This window comes from Botrytis porri (assembly GCF_014898465.1).
Source record: "Botrytis porri strain MUCL 3234 chromosome Unknown BPOR_005, whole genome shotgun sequence".
Classification (NCBI taxonomy): Eukaryota; Fungi; Ascomycota; class Leotiomycetes; order Helotiales; family Sclerotiniaceae; genus Botrytis; species Botrytis porri.
In genome coordinates, this window is record NW_024066079.1 from 2,194,153 (window position 1) to 2,213,958 (window position 19,806).

The 19,806-nt window shown below is 43.4% G+C and overlaps 6 protein-coding genes across 6 annotated transcripts; 5 read left to right on the forward strand and 1 right to left on the reverse strand.

Annotated features, from left to right (window-relative positions):
- Positions 1-1,370: 1,370 nt before the first annotated feature.
- EAF01_004331 (uncharacterized protein) lies at positions 1,371-2,452 on the forward strand (the record flags this gene model as incomplete). Its single annotated transcript, XM_038912585.1, has 5 exons — positions 1,371-1,665; positions 1,749-1,929; positions 2,011-2,038; positions 2,106-2,207; positions 2,279-2,452. The coding sequence occupies 5 exons, from the start codon at positions 1,371-1,373 to the stop codon at positions 2,450-2,452; spliced, it is 780 nt and encodes a 259-aa protein (XP_038772269.1).
- Positions 2,453-3,403: 951 nt separating this feature from the next.
- EAF01_004332 (uncharacterized protein) lies at positions 3,404-4,915 on the reverse strand (the record flags this gene model as incomplete). Its single annotated transcript, XM_038912586.1, has 3 exons — positions 3,404-4,442; positions 4,508-4,612; positions 4,674-4,915. 3 exons carry the CDS (start codon positions 4,913-4,915, stop codon positions 3,404-3,406), a joined length of 1,386 nt encoding a protein of 461 aa, XP_038772270.1.
- Positions 4,916-5,219: 304 nt separating this feature from the next.
- Positions 5,220-5,906, forward strand: EAF01_004333 (uncharacterized protein; the record flags this gene model as incomplete). Its single annotated transcript, XM_038912587.1, has 2 exons — positions 5,220-5,337; positions 5,398-5,906. The coding sequence occupies 2 exons, from the start codon at positions 5,220-5,222 to the stop codon at positions 5,904-5,906; spliced, it is 627 nt and encodes a 208-aa protein (XP_038772271.1).
- A 1,363-nt stretch (positions 5,907-7,269) lies between these two features.
- Positions 7,270-7,571, forward strand: EAF01_004334 (uncharacterized protein; the record flags this gene model as incomplete). Its single annotated transcript, XM_038912588.1, has 2 exons — positions 7,270-7,467; positions 7,503-7,571. 2 exons carry the CDS (start codon positions 7,270-7,272, stop codon positions 7,569-7,571), a joined length of 267 nt encoding a protein of 88 aa, XP_038772272.1.
- Positions 7,572-9,518: 1,947 nt separating this feature from the next.
- EAF01_004335 (uncharacterized protein) lies at positions 9,519-9,809 on the forward strand (the record flags this gene model as incomplete). Its single annotated transcript, XM_038912589.1, has 1 exon — positions 9,519-9,809. The coding sequence occupies one exon, from the start codon at positions 9,519-9,521 to the stop codon at positions 9,807-9,809; it is 291 nt and encodes a 96-aa protein (XP_038772273.1).
- A 598-nt stretch (positions 9,810-10,407) lies between these two features.
- On the forward strand, positions 10,408-18,233 carry EAF01_004336 (uncharacterized protein). Its single transcript, XM_038912590.1, has 7 exons — positions 10,408-12,969; positions 13,159-14,208; positions 14,258-15,784; positions 15,834-15,935; positions 15,988-16,178; positions 16,231-16,684; positions 16,739-18,233. The coding sequence occupies exons 2-7, from the start codon at positions 13,388-13,390 to the stop codon at positions 17,019-17,021; spliced, it is 3,378 nt and encodes a 1,125-aa protein (XP_038772274.1). The 5' UTR covers positions 10,408-12,969; positions 13,159-13,387; the 3' UTR covers positions 17,022-18,233.
- Positions 18,234-19,806: the final 1,573 nt, after the last annotated feature.

Sequence of the window (19,806 nt, forward strand, 5' to 3'; positions counted from 1 at the left end):
ATTTAGCGGAGGAATCATGATGTACAAAGTGTATAATTAAAAATGGGACTACGGTTATGTCTACTTGAGCATTCGACTCGAGCAGACACAAAATTACGGCGTTGGAATGCATAATGACTGTAAGCTATATTACGAAAGATTCAGCTCACTCCTCTCTATAAAGATATGACAGGTTTTGGGATAAAATATTATAGGCTGGCCTGGCTTTTGCGGGATCGATCTGCATCATCTTGTATATGTCACTCACGATTTTCTTTTCTTTTTCGCATATAGGAAAAGAATAAATATACCTAATGAAACGATGCAAGATTATTCTGCAGTTTGATATGAATTTTTGCTATCGACTTCCATTCCTTTTCTTTTTCGTAGTATAAAACCTGCCTTGTTCTCATAACGCTGGAGTAAGAAGCAATCTTCCATCGTATGGGACCATGGTAAAGATGCTTTCGAGAGCCGCTCCCGCCCCATAGGTTTTTTACACTTCCGCTCTGCTATCGAGACGGTACTATTATGAAACTATGAGTCACACACACACCACTGTCCTTATACATTTTACTTCTCCCCGTCTTGCTGTAGAAGCCTCCGCTAAGAACTCCTAGTTTAGCCCCATACTCCCACCATCCATAATCTCGCATCTCTATTCAAAGTCCATACATACCTCTTCCTTCATACCACAAGATACATCGACTGCGCAACCGTTGCACGCCCGACCAGCTTAAGCTAATACTCCACACTGTAGATACAATTACATGTAACGCCAGGACAAGTGTTGGAGACGCAAGTGCTATGCTAAGAGAATCCACTCAGAACCACGATTTAGACCAGTATTTGTGACTTAAGTGGAGAGACAATATCATGAAGATGGGTTCTACATATTGTGTTGTAGCACTTTGAATTGCTTCAAAAAGGAGCATTGATATATACTAGATAGCGTTGCAATCTTGAAGTCTTTGAAGACATCGGTTGGCTTGAGATTAGACTTTTATATTTTCCAATTAGAAAGAGTGTATATCTCGAATGGTATAGAGTGGACCGCAATTTCGCCACACGAGTATCAAAGTATCAGTCTGGAGCATGAGTCTAGAGAAATACAAGAGACCGAGAGTTCAAAAGCAAGAGAGGAAGCGAGGAAAGGGATACCTATGGGATCATTAGCAGGCCTCTATGAAGATATCTTGAGGTATCAGGTAGTTCAAAAAAAGATCTGAGCTAACAATCTAAAATCATCGCTTGAAATATCTAATTTCCAAACACAACACACAGAATCGGAAAGTGCGGGGCACATGCATGACCCGCGGGGTAATTTCCGCCCCTCTCTTACTTCACCTCAATCTTGACTTCCATCCCTCTCTCAAAATCCAACTACAAAAATGGCACCTTTAACGCGAGCGTCTGTAGCCTTGATAACCGCTTCTTCAGCCGGGCTCGGCGCTGCCACTGCTCGACTATTTGCATCACACGGCGTCCGCGTCATCATTAATTACCATTCCAGCCATGACAAAGCGCAAGATCTTGTTGGCGAACTGGGAGATCTGGCGAGGAAAACACTACACGATAGTGTAGAGGAAGATGTAGTTACGGCTATAAAGGCTGATATGTCGAAGAAAGATGAGGTGGAGAGATTGATTAAGGAGAGTATGGAGAAGTGGGGTCGATTAGATGTCGGTGTGTTTGTATTCCAGACTTCCAGATTTTTCGATCAATTTGTATCTTGATTTTGTAAATCAAGGGGACTAATCAGTAGACAGTTGTCTCAAACCATGGCTGGACACAGATTCGCAATTTTCAAGATCTAGATGACAATATTGTCGAAGAAGATTGGGATCGATGTTTCAACATGAATGTGAAGTCGCATTTGTGGCTCTTCCATGCTGTGAAGCCACATTTAGAGAAGACTGATGGGAGTTTTATATCGACAGCTAGTATTGCGTTAGTGGTCTCCTTTTTTTCTATCTTTAGTTTCGTGATCTGGCTCTGCTAGATCAATAAGGGCTAATGAGATCATATTAGGGGTGTGAAACCCGGTGGGAGTTCCATGGTATGTTCATAACTCAAGGATATGATAAACGTGATTAAGACAAGAGCGCTGACGAGTACCATTTCAGGCATATTCTGTGACGAAAGCTGCTCAAATACATCTCATCAAGTCATTAGCTCTCACGTCAACAATACGGGTGAATTCCGTTTCACCGGGATTGATGCTCACTGTAAGTTGAACTTTCATTGCCTCCGTCCTTTACCATAATACATGGCACCAAGCTAACCCGCATGGCCACAGGACTGGGGTCTCCAATTCCCCGAATCAAAAGTAGAGGGAGTAAAGAAAAAGAGCCCACTAGGAAGACTCGCAACTGTTGAAGACGTTGCTAGACAGATATACTGTTTAGCTGAGAGCGAGAATGCCACTGGCACAAACTCTGTCATTGATGGGGGAATTCATTTGGGAAAATGATTTTAGAAAAACAGGGGGATATTATGGAAGAAGATTTTCAGACATGAGTTTTAATATTACAAGTTCCGATGAGCACCTGTCAATTGCAAATGTATAGATTCCCAAACTTTTCATCTCGTACTACCAAACCAATATCACACCCATTAACCGTTAGACCTTAGTATTCAGAAATTGATCTAATTCGGATAAGCAATTGATACACTCATCAGTAGACCTAATCAAATCTTCTCTGAAGCTCAATTTCCTTCCAAAAGGGATAGTACTTCAGTAGATTGTAAATAACGCCTTGTGAGTATCAGGAGCAGAATGTATCCAGCTTGTGAGGGACTCGGGGGCAGCAGCCCGAGGGCTTGTTCGGATATGGAGTGTATTGAAGGCTTGCTTTTAGAGATGCAAGAACAAAATTGGTATTATAATAGCGCTATTGCAAAGCTTTACCTTTGTAACTCTTCAATGTCAATCTTCAAATAGATAGTTATGGACGTAAAACGAAATTATCCAATCGCGTGTGATGGAAGATACTAGTAGACTAGTAGTACCTAGCTAATTTAGTACGTGTTTAAGCCACAACACAAAAGCTGACAGTGTTAAGAGTAAGTGAGCCGACAAAAGTATGTGCAATGCTCTCTTTGAGCTTTGGCATGCATTTGGGGAAAGTCCGCATGATAAGCCCCCCGGGTGAGATTTGGAAAGCCCCCCTGATGAGTCTCGAGTGCTGGTCGGAAGCAAATTCAGGATACCAAGCGACGGATATGATTCTACTAATGAGCCCTACAGCTTAAGAGATAGAAAATAGGGAGGCGTTGAAGAATTTCACACCAGGTGCAGTTTGAGGGTCCAGTTTAGGAAGCCATTAAGCCTTGCAGGGTGTACTCAGGTGAGCATCACATTTTCAAAGCCAGCGTGATAACGAGTCATAGAAGAAAGAAGCATTTAAGATAGATGAATTGCCTAACAAAAACTTATTTTCTGTCTTGTCAAATCCCTAAACACATCATCAAGAACATTTCTCTTCCTCTTCCCCCCTTCATCCTCATCACGAGTCTTGCCTTTCTCCTCTTCCTCGCGATCCATTTGAAGATCTTCTTCAGTCCTAGGTATCCAAGCTCTAATCTGTCCATCCGAATGAGCGGAATATATACCATCAACCGGTTCTCTCCATGCCAATGCTGTGATACGATTCCGGATATTTCGTTCACCGGTTCGAGATCGCACTGCTGCTACAATAGGACCAGGAACTTTGAGTCGTTTGAGAAGACGACCTTCATGAAGTTCGAAGACAAGAATTTCTTTTTCATTGGGGAAGAATAGAAGTTCTTTCATGGGAGGTGTTAATGCTGTAGGTGACACTACAATGGGTAGACTTGAGAGATGTCCATTCTTGATTGTTGGGCCAAAGCTTGCGAGAGTATTTGCACCCGTAGCTGCATCCCAGACTCGAATCCGTTCATCGTGTGCTGCAGATATGATATAGTTTCCATTATCCGTCCACGTCAGACCATTGACAGCTCCGGCATGCGCCTTGGCAGAAGCTCTTGATCGGCCACCTGCCATCCCATGTGTAGTTGTCATCCCAATTGCATCTTCCAAATCTAATAAACCCACTGCGCCAGAACTCTTTCGAACATCCCAGACACGAATCGTACCATCTACACAACCACTAGCTAGTATATGCTCAACATTTGGATGCCAAGCGACCGAGAGGATAGCCCCATGATGTCCAGCTAATGAATGTGTACTTGCGCCGGACCGGAGATCTACGAGCCTGACAGCTGGATGTTGAGTTGCGCAAGCCACCAAAAGATGTTGTGCAATGGGAGATACGGCATGTGAATAGACTACAGAGTCTAGATCGAAGTCTGCGGATAACTGGAGAGTCTCCGTGGAGTATAGTTTGAGATGATGATCGTACGAGGAAGAGAGAAACGCGGCAGAATCGAAAGGATAGAAACTAAGATGTGTAATGCCATATTGATGCGCGGAAGCACTCCTGCAGACCCGAGTTAGTGGATGCTTCCCAACTGTTCGGCACAATGATAGACATCTGTAAAATACCTGGGGATCATTCCGGTTGGTCGGAATATATATTCTGATGCCCCGGTGGGGATTTGATCAAGATCCCAAACTTTGATCGATGCGTCTGCACCACCAGAAAGAAGACTATATATCTTCTCGTTAGCCCAGATGTTTCAATAGGTATTATTATTCGTTTCATTCTTACATCTTTCCATCAAATCTATCTATTGACAGGGCATTTACTCCAGTTTGATGCGCCCATATCTTCGCTGGCTCGTAATCTCGAGTTTCCGTACCTGAAACTAAAGTCGTCGGAGGCTTTTCACCACCATCGAATGTTACCTTTGGGGCTGGTAAAATTGCGTGAATTAACTGGGTAGTCTGAATGCGAGCAAAGGCATTTGGGCTAAGATTGCCTGTTGATCGATCAAAGATCAATTGATTCATACATTTGGTGTACGATAGACTCTCGCACTCGAAAAGAATTAATTGGAGTGCGTAGGTACAAGTGGTGATGATATAGCTCAATGTCAATATCTACTACGTGTATGATACACCGAGAAGTGTTGCTTATGTGGGAATAAAGTCTGAAAAGATCGCGACGCGACCGTACAAATTACGCGGGGTTGTTTGATCATTGTCATACTGAGCTAAATTTCAATTTCTAGAGCGCTCTAGCTAGACTCAGCTCTCACGGTTCTTCTTCATCTTCTACTTCCTAGACATCAACATTCGAAAATTGAAAGACACTATGACTTCAAAGGCATTTTCACAGAACACTTTTATCAATCCAAATGTTGAAGAAAAATCAATAGAGGGGGACAAGGTTTCACGAACAAGAAAACCATCCGTTTACGACGCTGTTGCAGGTAACGTTCCAAAACACGACATCCATCGGAGATAAAGTTACGTATTGACATATGGCTCAGGTCGGATTTCCGCAGCAGGTTTCATTCCTAGGAGTGTGGTTGTCTCCTCAACGCGGGATACTACATCGTCCTCTTTAAGCGCTGTGCCTCCCGAAGCTGTGCTGTTTCGGAGCAAAAATGCGCCAACCAGGTATGCCGAATCGGACATCTATTTTGCAAATGAGCGAGAGTCTCCGAAGGGGTTGCCAGACTCCGATCTGCTGAAATCGCTTCACACCTATGCTTCAGATTTCTATTCTCGTGCAACTCCAGAGGGAGGGTCAATAGATTGGCGCAGTATGGACGAGACTGCTTTGATAGGACTGGGTATTCTGATGGAAGAAGCATCTCGAGAGATCCTAGGGGAAACGGGTGACCTGACTTTTACGGAGGGAGAGGAATTCAATATCAATATTCTTGGACGCGGTCGACGCTCTCGAACAGGCAGCGTTGTCAGCTCACCCCTAGAAGCTAAAAGGCCCGCCAAGAGAAGACGCGTCCATGATGATCATGTCAATGGCTCGGGTTGAAATAAGCATACGTAGATATTAGACAGCCACGACACAGAGCGGTAGACTACGATCTTGGGCGATTTGGGGTTGCTGTCACACTGGGTTTAGACGAGCTATTTTGGACTCCAGCCAACACTCAAGGGGTTCAATATGATTAACGGAAGAAGGAAATTTGACCAGTCAGGAGATCAGAACGGCGTACGGGCTCGTTATCAGACTGCTTTTTACCAGCCCAATTTCACGGGTATGGAGCTATACGAGTAGGATTGAGGGTCGGTGGCGTGATAGATTTTCATTTAATCGAGTTAGCCCTTTCACGGTCAAGGGACGAGCCGGATACGACATCTACAATCGGTATCTTCGGCAACCAATGCGGATGGTGTCTCGCCGTAGCTTTCCGATTTATTGGAACGTTCAAAGCTGATGGTGTACACCGAAACAAACTCGTGCGACCTTGGTCAAATATCAAAATTGGCACTCACGTTCTCATTTGACACATGAGTAAGCTTGCATGCTTTGTGTTACACCGACATTTGGGCTGACTCTGATAGCTCAGGATAGCGTGTAGCGATCTTGTTCAAGAGAAATGAATGTGATTAATCCTTGAAAATTAACTCGGTTACCGGTAGAAAGCAATCTTCCATCAATGAGCTCTGACAAACTAGGCGTGAAAATTTGAACGACCGAGTTGAACAAGGTAAGGTAGATGAAGGTTGGCTTTTGGTTGGATAAAGGGTCAGAATATTCCAGTCGTCTCCGCTGACACGTGGAAAAAGGTCCGTACAATGGTACAAGGTGGACCTGGTTAATCTTGGCCTTGGCATTTCCCGTTTCACCAATAGTCTTTTTGTATTCTTGCCTCTGGAGGGGTTGAAGGTTCACCGTTTTCTTATCTATCAGTTCATGTATTCGGTACATTGCAATTTGCCTCTTTTACGGAGGAATGTTTCGGATGTATATGATTACTGAATACAGAGATACTGGTCGTATTAGATATAACTCATATGCGATAGCATCAACCAACCGTTCGTCTATACGGGCCAGGATTGGATTGTATAGATCCAATATTCGTGTTCTTGTGAAACAGACGAAATGGTGCAGATCTGGCTTGAGATATTTGATTATCAGAATAGAATCGCATGTTTGTGTACTTCGCTAACAGCATTGCAATGATTGCATACCAGTTAAGGTAATGCAAGTAACGAGTCAGAAAAAAAGTTGAAGATTTGCGCATATTGCATATTAACCTCCGAAGACCCTCACTGGTCACATCGGAAGTTTATCATCTGCCACGGGAAAACGAGTACCGGTTCTGGAAGCAAATCACCACCAGCTGCAACCATCGATATGATTTCCTCGTCGCACATTCCACCTAACCAACATGCTAGCAACATCAACAACTCAGGGCACAAGTCACATTACATGGAACTTGGAAGCACCACCGCCTTTTCAATTAGTGTTTAGCCGTCTTATCATCTTCCTGTCGGCCATCTTAAGTCTCTCGCGCTATAACCTCAGCCTCCTAAGTGATCAATCGCATTTCCATCAGCACCATCGATCCTGTAGCTTGGAAGAAGCGGTGAGGTTACACATCTTTACGTACGGATAACACAGTCCGTTTGCACGCCAGGAACGTCAGATGATCCGCATCCAGTCGTAACGATTGTCGATGAGTCCCCGTAGTCTAAACCTATCTCTTACAAGAGTCATACTATGCAAATGATACCATGCAAGATAATATACATGCAAGTTCGTGGTTTAGTACATTACCGGGTAAGAATGGCGAACGAGCTTAGATCGTGCCGGAATTTGGATAGGAAGCTTCGTGGAAAAAGTTTATTTGACGTATCCTTGTTTGCCGCGGACTTTTCGGGCACCAGTCAATGGAGCCGTTGCATCGGATACTCGTTTCGATGATTTGGTTCGCCTGCAAGGGATATCTACAGTATTATTGTTCATTAATCCTCCGTATTCCTCGATTGCTGATCGCCGACGATGTACCATATATGCCCAACCTAACCTTTGTGTAACCGATCGTCGCATCGCGGTCTCTACTGAGTGTACTCTGTACAGAGTAGAGTGAGCACAAGGACTCTGTGTAACCTTTCCGTGATTCTCAGTCCCAGATATTTCTAGACGCCGGTACGGCACCGCGATTACATGTGGTTAACAGGCTTTAAAACTCATGCCCGACTCCTTGGGGGAGCTCACGAAACATGATTGGGGCATATTTGCGGTCGCTGTCATGCATTTCTTTCTCTCCCTTTCGATGATGCGCATTGTTTTCTTTTGAATCTGTTCCATTATTACATCGAGTCTGAGACATTCGATGGCGCAAATTAGAGCCCTCCTAGAGACTCCGAGTCCGAGTAGATTTTGTTTTTTTCTGTACAATACTGACTCGAGTTGAACAATAGCCGAGCTATTCCTCCACTTACGAACGGAAACCCTTCTGATTCTTGAGTAAGTAGGGCTAGAAGGAGGCTAGAAATCACAAGTAAACGTATCGTTCCGTGCCTCGCGCCCGTTCCGCCGAACGTGTACTTTTGTTTTTTGTGTACCAGTACTTATCGTCATGTTCTCGGGAAGTATTTTCAGGAACGACGCTGTGATTGGGGGAGAGCATGGAAGGAAAAGAAGCACTTTGAGGATTCTACCCGAAAGCCGTTGGATCAGTTGCTAGAGTCCCCGCAGTTCTCCATGCTGATCTCATTCATCACTTCCTGGGAGCCTGGGATCTCTTCGAGTCGGACGAGTGATATTGTTTGTCAAAAATGATATGGGAAATGGTAGATATTGTAATCATATGATTGCGAAACAAAATGAAATCATTTTTATTTGGAAAAGAAGGCAAGAGAGGCAGAGGAGGCGAAAACACTGCGTGATGGAAGTTTGTGATTTTGATATGATCATCAATGTGGACATTTTTGTTACATTTCGAGTACTGAGTATGTGACATTGTTAGCACGCTTTGACCCTTCCAGAAAGAAATCTCTCGTGAATTTTCTTGTTTTACCAAGACATAGGAAGTCCGAGCCAAAGCAAGTTAGCCACGGGGCCAGGGAGATGAGGATACCCAGGTAGGCACTGGGCAGGGACTTCTTTGAAAATTCCTTCCTTCCAGAAAATGAAATGATGGCTCGATATCCACAACTCATTTTCATGACAGAGGGCTCAGGGAGCATACTGGGGCACGGAGACATTACCGATTAATTTCCATGGGGTTGACGAGGCGAAGGATTCTGATGCAGGACAATCGTGCGTAGAAGAATGGGTGCTGAAGAGTGGTGCCTCCCATGTCCAAGGCATCGGTATGTACCATGACCAGGAGGCCTGTTGTTCATCATAAGCTGGTGCGAATTTGTGAGAATTTCTGGGAATTTCTGGGAATCTCTGGGAATGATGAAAGAGCGAAGAGCTTCACGTTACGATTTGTATGCTGGGCATGGACGTACGTACTCCAGAATGCATGTAGTTGGGAGTGTGGAATTTGTACTTCTACATATGCAGCCAACACTGAATCATATGCCATCACAAAAGCACTGTTTTAGAATATTGTAAGGAACAGGTCATACGACATTCGAGGCTGACAACCTGACAAGCCCCCAGCTTGGCTATGGGAAAATACACATGAAAGTGACTGACGCCCCCGCATCCTTCCCAGTAGAGAAAGCTTCGAATGAGGAGAATGTGCTTGTTCTGCACTGGATAAAGTCGCTAAAATGCATTGGATGTGATTGTTCTACAGATAGGGCCAGACGAGACTATCAATCCCTCTATGGTGGACCATTGGGCAGCTTGAGACGACGTGCTACATCATCTGCTTACTGGCTCGCATTCCTGAGATCCGACATGCTGGTGTACACAGATCCGGACATAATTCTCAGGATGATGAAGAAGATGTTGTTGTTGGGATGGTAAGAAGAGTTTCCTGCTAGGAATCTAGGCTTTGCTGGTGCGTTGGGATGAAGTTTGATGTTGTGTATATGTTTGGAAAGAGAGATGAGATGTCATGTGGTGGTACACTAGTATCTTGAGTACTTTGACGTTGATACAATATACACAAGGCTTGAACGTATTTCTCATCGACAATGACATGTTATACAGTATTTTCACTCATTAAATCTCGTACGCAGAGTTTTTTTTCTTTCACATATCGGAAATGGAAATGGATCGTCTACTGGGTTGTTGCCCCACTTGGGATGGCTAGACCCTTTTATCTATCATTTCCTCGTCAATCCCTTTGCCGCCAGTCATTGACATCGTATAGACTTAACTCAACAAAACAAAATAAATAATTACCCTGCTGGGCGAAGCTTACATCAAGTAGGGGTAGCATTATTTGATACTAGCAGTAGTGGGATGCAAAGGTGGACGGGTGAGAGCAAGCAATTGGCAGATGGCAAGCTACAGCAATGAGGAAGAAGTTTGATATTGAAATCATTTAATTGATTGAGCGGCATTCACAATTCACGATATCATTTTCCAATCGCATGCCATTGATTGATATCTTCATCCAGCCCAGCCAGCCTGCCCATTACCACCTCGCTCGTAGAATCAATCAACCGTAAGCCGGCACCCCTCTTGCCCCTCGCACACCTTTACCATACTTTTACTTCTTACCACCAGCACGCCTCATTCCCCAAATCAAGCTCCAGCCGGCTCAGGTATTACATTCATCCTAGTCTCAACCCATTAAGCATACTCGCGTTGCACTAACAGACTACCTATTATCCCACCTTGGTGACCTTTACATTATAATTTACACTTCCTTCCCCCTTGTCAATCGAGTAAACTATTTCCAACTTCAAAATAACCTTACCTACCCACAAAAGCATTATATCGCCTATTCTCGGGTGGTTTGGCACCGGGTAACTGGGCACGAAAGCTTTCGTGAACACACTGAATAGTGAACACTGACTGCACCGACACTGAACACTCGAATCGTGAATCGCGAAAAGTGCGCTGCTACGCGGAAGAGAGACAGCGGAGAGACGAACCAAACAACGCAGGTCTCGGAAGGGTATACGACAGCAACCAACATCTAACAACCAGCATACCAGCATGCTAGCATACTGAGCCTTGCAACTCCATCGTATCTTCTTCATCTTTAACGGCTTTCGAATGCGCCGGATCCAGTAACACAGGCACAGGCGCTATACACTTGTTCCCTTCCATACATTCCAAATCACGAAGACACGGGTTAGTACGTCAATCTTTTGGATACCTACTTGCATGAACCTTCTTCTTGCCTTGTACCTTATTTATTCTTCACCTATCAAGCCCATCACCTCTATCCTTGTCGTGCTCCTTGGACTATAACCTAGAGTTTGTAAAGTTTGCTTGATTGTTCATTGATTTCCCGTGGTGGGATATCTTGATTTTCGAAGCGTTTTCCCACCGTTTCCGAAGGTCGAAAGATTGAATCATCCATCGACTGGTAATCGAGGGCAAAAATCAACGCAAGCTGGCATGAAATTAGGTTAGAGTCTGAGAGTTTTTATTTTATTTTATTAATTTTTCAAATTGGAAAAGGAGACGAGAGAGGGGACAACAATAAGTTTGGAGTGGAGTTATTGTGAACTTTTTGACGGGTTCAAGGTTGTTTTTCATTTTCTTCTTTTCTTGCACTTTGGAACACCTGATTGATTTGATTGTACGATTGTGGTGGGGAGAGGAGAGACTCAGAAAAGGGGACATTTTAACTTTCCCAGCATCATCATAATCATCTCTGCTATATCATCACGATCCATTCAAGGACGGCAACAACAATCCACAGCAAGAAGGCAAGCAAGCAAGAAAGAAAGAAAGAAAGAACGCAGAATATCCATCCACCCACCATTTCTGCACAAAACTCACACCTCGGTCATTAAACGACTGGTTCGGAACTATTGCTTGGTTGCTTGGTTGCTTGCTCTGTTTTGCCTCCTTTGCAAATCCCTTCTGCTCCTCTCTATCTCTGTGCATTTATATATTGTATTTTATTGTATAGTGTTGTATTGTATTGTATTGCATGGTGCTTACCTCTACATTCATTATCTTTCGATTGTTATTTGCGCAATTCGATAGTTGATGTTTTGATTCACATTTCTCTCTCTATTCTCTCTCTCGTCCGCACTCTCTTTTCTTTCTCTTCCTTTCTCTTCCACTGACTCTTCTCTTCTGCTCTCTTCTTTCCTCTCCTCTTCTTCTAACAATCCACATAGCAACAGAAAAGGCGCCAAGAGATCCTAGAAATACACACACACACACATACACATACATACCTACTCACCTACCAACCTACCAACCTACCAACCTACATACATTCATACATACATACATACATACACAAACGCAATCCCACAATCATCTTGAAATCTGATTCGACCATTTTATCGTACCTCACTACTCTCACACTACGCGTACACTACTCAACGTACCGTGCCTACTCCCGCTCTTTACTAAGGTGCAAGTACGTACCAGGTTACTCTTAGATCCCAAAACCCCAAACTCAAAACTCAATCTAAAAGAACATACGAAGTATTCAGCTTGGTACATATTATCATCCCACCTTCACGCACGCGAAAGAAAGAAAAACGAGGGTAAAACTTGAAGAGAAACGAGAAACGAGAAACGAAGAAAACGAAGAAAACGACGAATCCCTGACTCCCCTGACTTCCCTGAATCCTAGCTCCCGCCTCAGCTATTAAAGTTTACAATTGGCAAAGCACCCCCCCTTCCCTTCCCTTCCCTCCCAAAAGATCCCAGGACTTATTAGATAACCACTTATTGATTCAATTGTTCAATTGTTCAATTGTTCAATTATCCCAATTACCCCAATTATTCCAACCATTCCAATCATTCCAATCATTCCAATCATCCATTTATTTATCCACTTATTAGTATTTATTATTTATTTATTATTTATTATTTATCCATTTTTCTCTCATCTTAAAGCCCCCCCTCGAAGAATCATTATTATTGTTATTATTCATAAAATCTTTCTCAGCAAGAAAGCATTCAAAAGTAACCTACCTAGAAAGTCGCATTGCAGACCAGATCTTGATCTCTACTTGAAAGGGTTTAATCAATATCCAAGGTAATGTATGCTTTAAATTTCTTCATGGATAACCACCTCCTCTGTCGCGCCTTACTCCAGCGCAAAACTGTATTCAAGGGACCACTTGCTTGGTACCCGGGTAGCTCTTAGATAGCTTATTACTACTCCGTACTCTACTTTACTTTCCGAAGAAAACATGGCTGATCATCTCAAACCCTGTTCGAACAGACCGGTTTACCACACCATCTAACCTTCACTACTCAGTTGCGCGGCATTCGTTACATCACACACATGATTACCTACACGTCAGTCCGTAATACATACTTGCGCAGATGATTCTCCACTGAACTCTTCTACGCCTCTGTGTTCTCCCTCGAACCTGTAAGAAGCCGCCGCGCTCGACCGCAGTCCATGGCCTTAGCTGTCGTGGTCACTTAACTTTTTTGTATGAATCGCAATGATGGACAATGGTCAACCAGATTCAAAGCGACCAAGATTAGGGCCCGGTCCTGCTTGGCCCATCGAGCAGCCCAATCAGCCCAACCCTTCCAGGGCCCTTCCTCCTTTACAACCTCCCTATAATAGCGGTCCATTCTCCCGTCCCGATTCTCATGCCCACCCCCTCGATAGACGACCTCCCCACCCCAACTTCCAAGAACATCAAGATCCTCATCGCCCTAACTCAGGACATGCGCATGTCTACCACAATATACATAATCAACACCCACCGCCACCTCCCATACCTTCATACAATGGACACAATGGGCACAATGGCCCTCGGGAACCCATCGTGAAGCCGGACCCTTCAGAAGAACCTCCACAACACAGGCCACCACCGACAACCAATGGCACAGATCATCATGTAAATCTACCTTACGCTGAAGAAAGAGGAAGGCCCTTTCCACCAAGATTCGATCAACCTCCACCTCCTCAGCATACTCCGCAACACACTCCGCAGATGTATAATAATAACCCCGCTCCTCCCATGTATCAGCCTCAACCCCCACCCCCCTCTACAAGTCCGATGACGACACCGACATTCGACGGGGCTATGTCAATGTATGGTCCACCGCAAGGTCATCCCCATCCTCCACCTCGGGAACAGTATTCAGTCACACCTTATTCTCAACCTGCAAAGCCTCGGAAAGCGCAACGCGCGGCTCAGGCATGCGATAGCTGTCGCAATCTGAAGGCAAAATGCGACGAAGGGAGACCGGCTTGTGGTAGTTGTAAAGAGAAGAATTTCGAATGTCATTATCGAGATCCACCACCCAAACCGTAGGTTCAAAAAGAGATTTTTGGTATGATACGCTGCTGACCATTGTAGAATTGATAAAGCTTCCACGGACATCATCGAGGCCTTGATCCGATTGGAACACCGCAACACAGAGTTGTTCAATGTTTTGCAGACGGGTCTTGAATCATTGAACAAACGAGTGGACGAATTACAGGAAAGAGTTGGAGCCGGCCGGCCTCTATCGAGTATCGAGGGGCAAATGAAAGAAGAAGGGAGAGACGATGTTCAATTACCTGATGGTGAATTTGGAACATTTCATAGCTCGAATCTGAACATCCTTCATGATGCCACGCCGATAGATCCACCAGTGGTGGGCCCAGGACCGCCACTCGAAGGATCCACGCCTGGTGCACTCGAAGAGGAGGAGGAAGGCGATCCTGTGCCGCCGGGGCAACCTTTAATTCCAGTGAATCACACGACGGGCGCAGCTAGGCTTTTGCTAGTCCCTTCTGTAAAGCAAATGATAAACGGCGGAGGGGGTTTACCCAAGAACGTGAAGGATGAAAAATATCCAATGCTGCAGGAAGAACGACGTGGACTCTTGAGATTATTCGGAAGAGGAGAAGGAATTGATTTAGCACAAGGTTATGATCGAGATCCTATGACAGATCACGCAGATTCTACAGTCGATACCAATTCCGACGTCTCTTCTCCGGCCGGTGAAGAATGGGGTCAATTGGGTGGTATGACTCCACCATCAAGTGCGCCAGATTATCCTCCACCAGTTGTAGGCAGTATTATGTCGGATGGGATGCCTGATTTCCGTAAAAATGTAGTTTTGGACTTGGTCAGAAGTTACAAGGAGCACATGAATATTATGCATCCAATTTTGATACCGAGGCGACTGGATGCTCTGGTCGAGTCATTTCTCAAATCCATTCCATCGGATTCCGCGAAACCAAAGCAAGTCCAGAACTTGGCTTCACAGCATACGAGTCATGCTGGTTTCGTGAGTATGAAGCCGCCCGAGAGTCCAGGAAGCAAGCGGAAAAGATCACCGGGAGTTGGAGAACCTCCGGAAATCTCGGTTACTGGCGGTTACGGGACATTTGTCAAGCCAGGCCATCCAAGTCGATCAATCAGCACAGCTTTAGTGCTGGTGGTATTGGCACTCGGCAAGATTTGTCAAGAAAGGCAGAAAATTCCCGAGCTTCCTTCCGACAAAGATATTGAAAATCCTTGGGGTCATATCAATTCTCCAGTTGTACGAAATGGCCATCCATCGCCTATTCAAAGCTCTCCAACCCAATCTTCAGAATTACCTTCACCTCAGGATAACATTGATCGATTTTATCCCCGCAGCCGAAGAACTTCAATAGAAGGTGATTCGTATTCGGCAAGAAGTGGCTTCAGACCTAGGAACGTGGATGTTATTCCCGGTTTGGCATATTTCGCACTAGCTACAGATATCATTGGAAATCAACTTGGAGGAAATAGTTTACAGCATGTCCATGTGAATATTTTAGCCGGTCTTTATCACGGACAACTTGCAAGAGTTTTAGAAAGTCATTCGTACATTCATCAGGCTTGTAGAGCTTTACAAGTTATTTTGAGACCGTAAGTCATAGCCAGGTACTGAGTGACATGCGACTAAAATAGGCATTAGGAAACTTGATCGCTTCAAAAAGTTAAAGCAAGATGGGCTTCCCGTGCTGGCAAAGGACAATCCGCTGATTTTCGCATTTTGGACGTGCTTACAACTTGAAAGGTTTGTCTTTCTCGTCTAATCAGTGAATCAAGATTCTAACATCACATGATAGCGATATTGTAGCAGAGTTACCATGTCCGCATTCCGGTATTCTTACATTCGAAGAAAATATGCCAAGTCCAAATATAGTTGAAGCTGTGAAAGAAGGTTTTGATCAGATGGTTCTGTTGAGTTATCAAGGCCAACTTTACCTACGAAAGCACCTCAATCAATTACACAACATGTTCTACAAACCCGATAATGGTATGTTTAGAACTTCTTAGATTAGTCGAAAACTACTAACCTTTTCCGGAAGACTCTCAATTTCCTTCTGTATACACCCGCCATGATCCCAACCATTTCGAGTCAATAGCCACTGCAGAGGAATTTCTTTATCGATGGAAAGAAGCTGGAGGAACTAGTACCTGGCAAGAGAATGACCCTCCTGCGAGTGATATTCTCACAGCGCGAATGAGAGCCAAGTACTATGGCGCTCAGGTCATCACTTACAGGAATTTCGTTTTGAAGATCTTGGAACATTCACATGCGGTTTCAACCTCAAACTCTATAGAACGCGCCTCAGATGATTTCCGGAATGGTATTGAAGTACCGAGCATCAATAAATACGCGACATCAGCAGAAGAAATCGACGAGAAAGCATTGGCTTATGCAAAAAATGGTATCCAAGCACTTGTTAATAGCACCAGGGCTTTTCATGGTTTAGGCGAGGGTAGACTGTTCGTCACAAATCCATGGGGGACTGCACATGCGTAAGTTTACATGCACTTATATTGAATGAGCTATCTACTAACATAGAAAATTAGGCAATGGGGCAATGTGCTCACTCTCCAAGCAGCATGGAACGATAATATCCTCCGACCATTATTTGATGGGATTCTTGATAAGCAAGGGCTTAGTGACCTTCTCGAGAGAACTCTTAGTTTCCTTGGGATCGTGGCAACACGATCATCGGCTCTGTATACCGATATGAAGATCCTGGTCAATGCAGGAAAATACACTGGTCTACTTGAGAAAGACTATCAGGCACGTCAAGTTACCACTTTCGCAGCAGGTTTTACTAGTTTTTCTAATTCCTTCTCGTGTTAACTTTACACACCTATTAGAATCAGGTGGTAAATCTACTACTGAGAGTGGAATTGTCTTTGCGTTGGCATCATTGATAATTTTCTACCTCGTGGAGTGTAGCTAATAATTTCTCTCTAATGGTATAGCTTCTGAAGAGTTTGCGTAAGACACCGTTAAAGTTGAAGCAGGAGAAGTCGAACTTCTCGAATGCTTCGACTTGATATTTGCAATATCAAATTTGAAGAATCTAGAAGGGGAAATGCGTATACAGTTATGTTTTTTTTTTCGAGAAGAGAATGATATACTCGCATATTCGCAACTTATATACGTCATATACATCTACCTCTATTACTTACCTCTCTAATACACCTACCGCATCCGACATATTATGTCTATCATGGTTGGAAACATTTTTGTTCATTGTTTGGTTTTGGGAAGTCGGTCAAGTCATATTGGAATGGCATTGACTTTGACTTTGGCTGTTTATGGGCGGTTAAATCATGTCGTTGCATTTACAAAATATATGGTTGCGTTTGCGATTGGTGCGATGGGCAAGCGTCTTGATCGCATCTCATGTTGATATCCATCTTTGTCTATCTTATCATGGCGGCTCAAGCGGATCTTGAATGTCTGGAGATTGGGAAGGAAAGGGGTTTCTGTGTTCACATTGTGTGTGTGTGTGTGTGTGAATGGATGTCGTAGGATAGGTTATATACCGTTAGCAATTAGCTAGTGAGTATCGTACATATTTACATACATTTATACATACATATCTGCATGCATTTTGAAATAGGTGGAGGCGGTATTTGGTTTTAAAACGGCATTGTTTTTGTTTTGAAAGAGGGCGGGGTTTGTGCTTTGTATTTCGTATTTTGGATTGATTGGGCGTATTATCTTATTGTCATTATTGTCATCATCACTATCAATATCATCTTAGTAGAAGCGAGCTAGCAAATGCAAGCCAACAAGCGGAAACAAGCGAGCGAGCAAGTAGCATTATTATTGTTATTATTATGGTTACCTTGTAGCGTTTTATTATTATCTATGGCAAATTTACTCTTGTATTCTGAATGTTATGCTTGTTTTACTTTTATGGTTCTTGAGTTCTGTGATGGGGTTGAAGATAGCTAATATGTGCTGGATGGGGATTGAGGGGAGGTGATATGTACTGGATGGGAATAGTAGGTAGTCAGGTAGGAAGGTAGATGAGTAGTTTTGACGAAAGTTGTAGTTATAATGTGGACGGTAGATAGTCAAAGTAGTATGAATGCCGATCAACTGTATACTGTATATAGTTAGATCACCGACATTCATCGTTCATTTTTCGTAGACTTTCCTCGGATATGTGTATATACATATAAGTGAGTATGTATGTGTATGTAATCTTGTATCTTCGCCACCTACCTAGGAACATATAGTTGGACATATTTACGAGAAGACCAATGACATAATACCAAACATCAATTACCTAAACCCACAATCAAACTAAGTGACTCTTCTCAATATCACACATGCGTCAGAATGCCACTTTCGTGAACCAGAAAAATCCTTCTTGTAGGACTAGAACTTGATAGAGTGCTCATTGTCCCAAGATGGAAAGGGTGGAGCGATTTATAATTATTATAAGTATAATAATCCTCACCTCATTACGATGTGTAATAATGCTTAAATTCAAATATAAATTATATAATATGAATACATATATAAATATAGTATCGTGTAATATATAAAAACATAACTACTAGATTTATATGAATTTAAATAAAATATAAACTCAAATGAAAAAAATAAACCCCCTCTCAAAATATATTTAAAAATGATTCACTTTTTTTTCTATTAATTTAATTAGTTAACTAATTATGTAAATAATCTTGGCGTAATATTTTATACACCTCAAAAAGTATTATATTGTAGAACCTTACTATATAATCACCACTCATATTATATAATCTACTCATCCCTAGTTCCGACAACAACACGGAAAAGTCGATGCCGGAAAACGGCATACCCACTTTCTGTACTGTCTAGGTATATTTAGTGGGGACAGTACTTGAGTAAAGTTCAAACAGGTAGGTAAAAATGCTTTTCAATCAGTTGGGCCAATTATAGGGCTTGGTTTTGTTTCTTGATTACTACAAGGTATGCAGGTTAAGCTTTTTGAGATCACGTGAGACGAGAGGCTAAACTGTTTGGGTAGAAGTGTGCGGGCAATTGATGGGAAAGTCGATAAGGTTGGGAAGTTTACTGCTAACTAGGTAGCTAGTGGGTGGAGAGCCACTGGGGTAGGGAGAGCGGCAGGTGGGAATTGTCTGGAATTGATGTCGAGGGAAGCCGATTATCGGCCAGAGAGATGAGTCTAAGATAGGAAGGGGAATAGGATGGGTTGGATTGGGATAGAATAGGATGGGATATGTCACCGGTGCTATGGTGTGATGGGAATTGCTTATCACTCACTCGTCGATGAACGAGGGGAAAGGGAAAGGGAAAGGGAGTGGGAATGGGAATGGGAAAGGAAGTGGGAATGGGAATGAGAATGGGAATGGGAAAGGGAAAGGGAAACGGAAAGAAAGGGAAAGCGAAAGGGAAAAAGTAGGTGTGATACTCAAGTATGTACGGTACCTACGTTACCGGTCTTTGACTCATGCTCATGGGGAAGGGATTGAAATCTTTTTTCTTTCCTAGTTCTGTTTCTGTTTCTGTTTCTGTTTCTGTTGCTGTTGCTGTTTTTGTTTCTCCATCTTCCCCCCCCCCCCCTCTCTCTCTCTCTATATGTATACATGCAACCCGAGTCTGTCGTTCGTTTTGG

What these genes read in the sequence shown, in the direction of transcription:
- EAF01_004336 (XM_038912590.1), top strand. Translation starts at nt 13,388, where the DNA reads ATGATGGACAATGGTCAACCAGATTCAAAGCGACCAAGATTAGGGCCC. An exon ending in CGAGATCCACCACCCAAACC is followed by an intron (nt 14,209 to 14,257) that starts GTAGGTTCAAAA and finishes TGACCATTGTAG; the next exon opens with AATTGATAAAGCTTCCACGG. An exon ending in TTACAAGTTATTTTGAGACC is followed by an intron (nt 15,785 to 15,833) that starts GTAAGTCATAGC and finishes AATAGGCATTAG; the next exon opens with GAAACTTGATCGCTTCAAAA.